Genomic DNA, 4,288 nt, shown 5'->3' with positions numbered 1-4,288 from the left:
CCTATAATTTTTTGTAACGCAGTCATTGATTCTTCATATTCTATTTTAAAATGACAATCTTACTCCTTCATATAATCATATCCCATTTTAATTGAGAATTGATTCTATTATTTGTTGCAAACTATTAGCTTTTAATTTGACATTCTAACTACGCAGTTTAGTTTTGGTTAGTTTGTTTATTTGTTCTTTTTAATTGATTTTTTATTGGAAAATTATGTAATTTTAATGGTAGACTCATGCTGTATGTCATTCAATATGTTTTTATTATCTTTTAATCATTTTAAATCTAATAGATACAATAATCTATGCGGTAAAATTTATGAGATGTGGTATAGAACAACCGAACAACTTTTGTATATCTTTGAGAAATTGCATTGATCTATGAAATTGCATTGATCTATGAAAATACATGTGAGATTTGGTGAGGTGACTGAAAATGTTCCATTAGCACCACATTTTACTGTTGATGATGCACAAGTTTCAGAGATTATACTCACCTAATCCACTTACTCAGTCAGAAAATCAAAAACAGGTAGTGATTGATTTTTAATATTTGATGAATTGTTGACTAGTTTGTAACCGTTTATTATACACGATTAAATATTTTTTGGATCCAATTGATTGATGTTATTTGGTTATCTTCGAGAAACTTGCGATTTGGGAAAATTGAGGCTGCTAGGTTTTATTTGAAATTTTTAGAAGTTAAATTGATGCTTTCAAATATTTTGCCACGTCATCTAACTGCTTTGTTGCCAGGTGTCAACTAAAATTTTAGGATACAATTAGAATCAATTAAAACCTTGGGAACTAAATTGAGTTGGAAGTCAGATTTCAAGAGCCATTTTGAGTATTAACTCTACACTCATCTAGTATTTTACATCATTTATCCTTGCATCATGGTATAGGTGTATAGTACTAGTAACAACAATAGAACTTTATTATAGTAAAGCAGAGTTATTAGTATTCAATGACATTATCCAAGTCATTGATCCATATGATATCAATTCAACAAAGTTTTTACATTGGTTAATGAATAATAATAGCTTTAACACATTCCTCAATTATTGTAGCTCAGGAGCAGCAAGGTAAAGATTAGCAATAAAGCATACCAAATCAAGCAACAACTTTTGAATACTTCAAGCAACAACATACTTCCTCCTTTGAAAAAAAAAAGGTCACTTTTGGAATGTATATATACAACAAAATTGCATCTAAATACATCCCAAAAGTGACTAATATTTTTGGACAGGAGAAGTAATATACAAAGCTGAATCAAATTGAAGACAGAATGCAAAGCTTTAAGACCGGATCATCATGAATCACAAGATCATTTAACTGCAGTGCTAGTAGGGACATGAATGTCCTTATAGAGACAAACATAAGGTGCATCACTCCCATCATACTTCCCTGCCCACATCCCATTAGCAATGCAGCTTGCATCCCAAATGGAAGCATACAAGAACATAGGCTTCTGAGGGAACCCTTTACCTTCTTTCTTCTCCTCTCTTCTGACTACCTTCCCATCAATGAGCCACTCTATCACGTCACAACTCCACTTGATCACATACTCATGAAAACCATCAGAGGCATCAAAACCCAGATGGTGAATCTTCTCCTTGTTGCCATTGCCACCACTGAAGTAGTTTGTCTGCACAATGGTCCTATCCTTACCCAAGAACTCAAAATCTATCTCATCTTGGGACTTTTCACCTGCATGAAATAATAGGAGAAAACATAACTAACAGCATAGATAATATAGAAATTAAAGATAAGAATATTAGAAACAAATTTGAATTGTGGCTTAAATAATAAAGAAATATTTCTAAACAACTTCACTAAGTAAAGTAACAAATTAAACTTTATAATCCTTGATCCATAGCTAGAACTCAAAGCATGTTTCACCGATTATGCAAGAGTAATCCCTTACTTCCTTCTCCAAAATCCAATTCTCTATTGAATTTCGTTAATTTCTCTAATTCTTTAAGATATAATTAATTTTATACCAATTCAGTAAGGTCACAAATCTACCATATTAGAATCACATAACTTGTAGTATAAGCTATTAGAATCACATTATAGTATCGAAATTTATTAACTTTGATAATTAGCAATATAAGATATCATCAGAAGTGTAATTTGAAAACTAATCATACAAAAATCTATTAGATCAAACTTTGAAATCATAAATCAGTGTAAAAAAAAGCGTATATAATTACATAAATACCTTCTAAGGAAGAGAGGTAGAGGTTGAAGTTGAGGCCATTGGTGTTACCCTTAGGGCACTGGATGAGGGAGCTGAAGGTGCCATAGTGGAAGCGAGTGGTGGTGCGCCACCTGGCGCCGCCGCGGTGATCGAAGGTGAGGGTGATGGTGTTGGAATTAGGGCAATGAGAGCATGCTTCTGGTGTGTAGTCAATGGCGATCTCTTTGAGAGGTTGCGTTTGATGGTGATGAAGAGGGTTTGTAGTGTCTGGGTGAAGAACTGGATCCGCCATTGTTGATTCGTGGAGTTCTCTGCATTGTTTGGAACTTGGAAGGTGCAAAGTGGAAAAGCCACAGAGAGAGAGAGATTGTAGGAGTGTTGACTGTTGAATGAATTGTGACCGTTGATGTTGATTACCTTTTTCCGATATGATGATTGTATGGTCGAGATTAAGGGGCAGATAATAATATGATGTGTCTTATTCGGTTATTCCTCGTTTTCATGTGCAGCAGCATCCACCGACCACCATTCATGTTTGGATACGTATTTTATTTTATTTTATTAAAAAATAAGGATTTAGATCCTCTAAAGTTTGAATTTCACTTTATAGAGTAAAGTGTGATCTTCTCCCATTGAATAGTTTCTCTTTCATATTTATTATTGGTCCCACCTATGAAATCAATGATGAGAGATTACATTTTACTCTCTAAAGTGAAATTCAAACTTTAGAGGATCCAAATCCAAAAATAAAGTACTTTTCATTCTTAATTTTTCTATTAATTCTAATTTCATTTTTATGTTAAATATTAAAATTTTTCTTCTAAAAAATTTTATCTTACCATATATTGACATATATAATAATCGATGTTATCTTATATATTTTTAAAGTATGAAAATGGGGAATTTAACTAAAGATTATGGAATTTGAAAAAGAAAAAAAATTACTAATGCATGTTATTATTTTCGAAATATTTTTATATAACACTAATTTTTATAGTATTTTCGATAAATCAAATATTAATTCGCTGTTGAATTCTATAAAAATAATTTAGTACAAGACCTTATGAAGTGTGTTTTCAAACTTATAAAAGTTCTAATGTGTTGTTCAAGTATGTCATTTTCATACATAAATTTTAGCGGTTTAGAATAAACGACACATACCCGGATAATTTTTTGTTGGGGACTTGGAGTAATTAGTACACATGAGAGTTCTTTAGGAGCTCTATAAAACACTCTCAATTGGAGTGACAAACGGCTGAAATCTTTTTGGTTGGTTTACGTAATTCACTAAAAAAAAATGGATTGAGTTAAATAAACCCGGATAATTGGGGACTTGGAGTAATTAGTACACATGAGAGTTCTTTAGGAGCTCTATAAAACACTCTCAATTGGAGTGACAAACGGCTAACGGCTTTTTGGTTGGTTTACGTGGAAAACTCATATTTGTGATGACTAAACATTATTAAAATAATTAATTACAAAATTATTAATTTGATTTTCATTTAATGCTAATTAATAATTAATAATTTCAGGTTTTATAATTGGGTCGAAAAATAAATCTCTGATGCAAGTCCAAACAACATTCAGCCCTTGGTTTTGATAATATATGATGAATATAGCTGATTTAAGTTTTTATATTACTTGGGCCAATTTAATCTATTATGGCTACAAGTCCAAGTTGAGAAATGCCTTCCTATTTGCTTTATGCATGTTCCAAAACTCATCAGGAAAGCAAATGTTGCTATTAGGCCTGATTTAATTATTATTGCAACTAAGCCCAATTCCATTTGAGATGAGAATTCCTCATGCTTTGTCCGAATCCATGAAGCAAAGAAAACAAAGCCTCAATGCTTCCAACGGATTCCATTACACTTCTTGGAAGGATTTCAAAGTTAATTTAAGCATTGGGAACATAAGTAAGTGAGAGAAGATTGATTTGATTGAAAGCATCATTGCTACACGCCACACTAAGGGAAGCAAAAGCAAGCTATTTTTAATTAATTAGTTTAACCACTTTGAATTGCTTTTCTTCAGATTCTCTTTTCTCTCTCATTCTTTCTTCTTCTTCGGTCATTGTCCAGGAAA

The 4,288-nt window shown here is 32.0% G+C and overlaps 1 protein-coding gene across 1 annotated transcript; it reads right to left on the bottom strand.

The window, feature by feature from the left end:
- LOC107628567 (probable xyloglucan endotransglucosylase/hydrolase protein) lies at positions 1,210 to 2,652 on the bottom strand. Its single transcript, XM_021114034.1, has 2 exons — positions 2,225 to 2,652; positions 1,210 to 1,710 (listed from the first exon to the last, which is right to left on the bottom strand). The coding sequence occupies exons 1-2, from the start codon at positions 2,493 to 2,495 to the stop codon at positions 1,328 to 1,330; spliced, it is 654 nt and encodes a 217-aa protein (XP_020969693.1). The 5' UTR covers positions 2,496 to 2,652; the 3' UTR covers positions 1,210 to 1,327.

This window comes from Arachis ipaensis, chromosome B02 (genome assembly GCF_000816755.2).
Source record: "Arachis ipaensis cultivar K30076 chromosome B02, Araip1.1, whole genome shotgun sequence".
NCBI classification, from domain to species: Eukaryota; Viridiplantae; Streptophyta; class Magnoliopsida; order Fabales; family Fabaceae; genus Arachis; species Arachis ipaensis.
The sequence above is the reverse complement of the archived record's forward strand: the minus strand, read 5'-3'. Positions and strand labels throughout refer to the sequence as shown.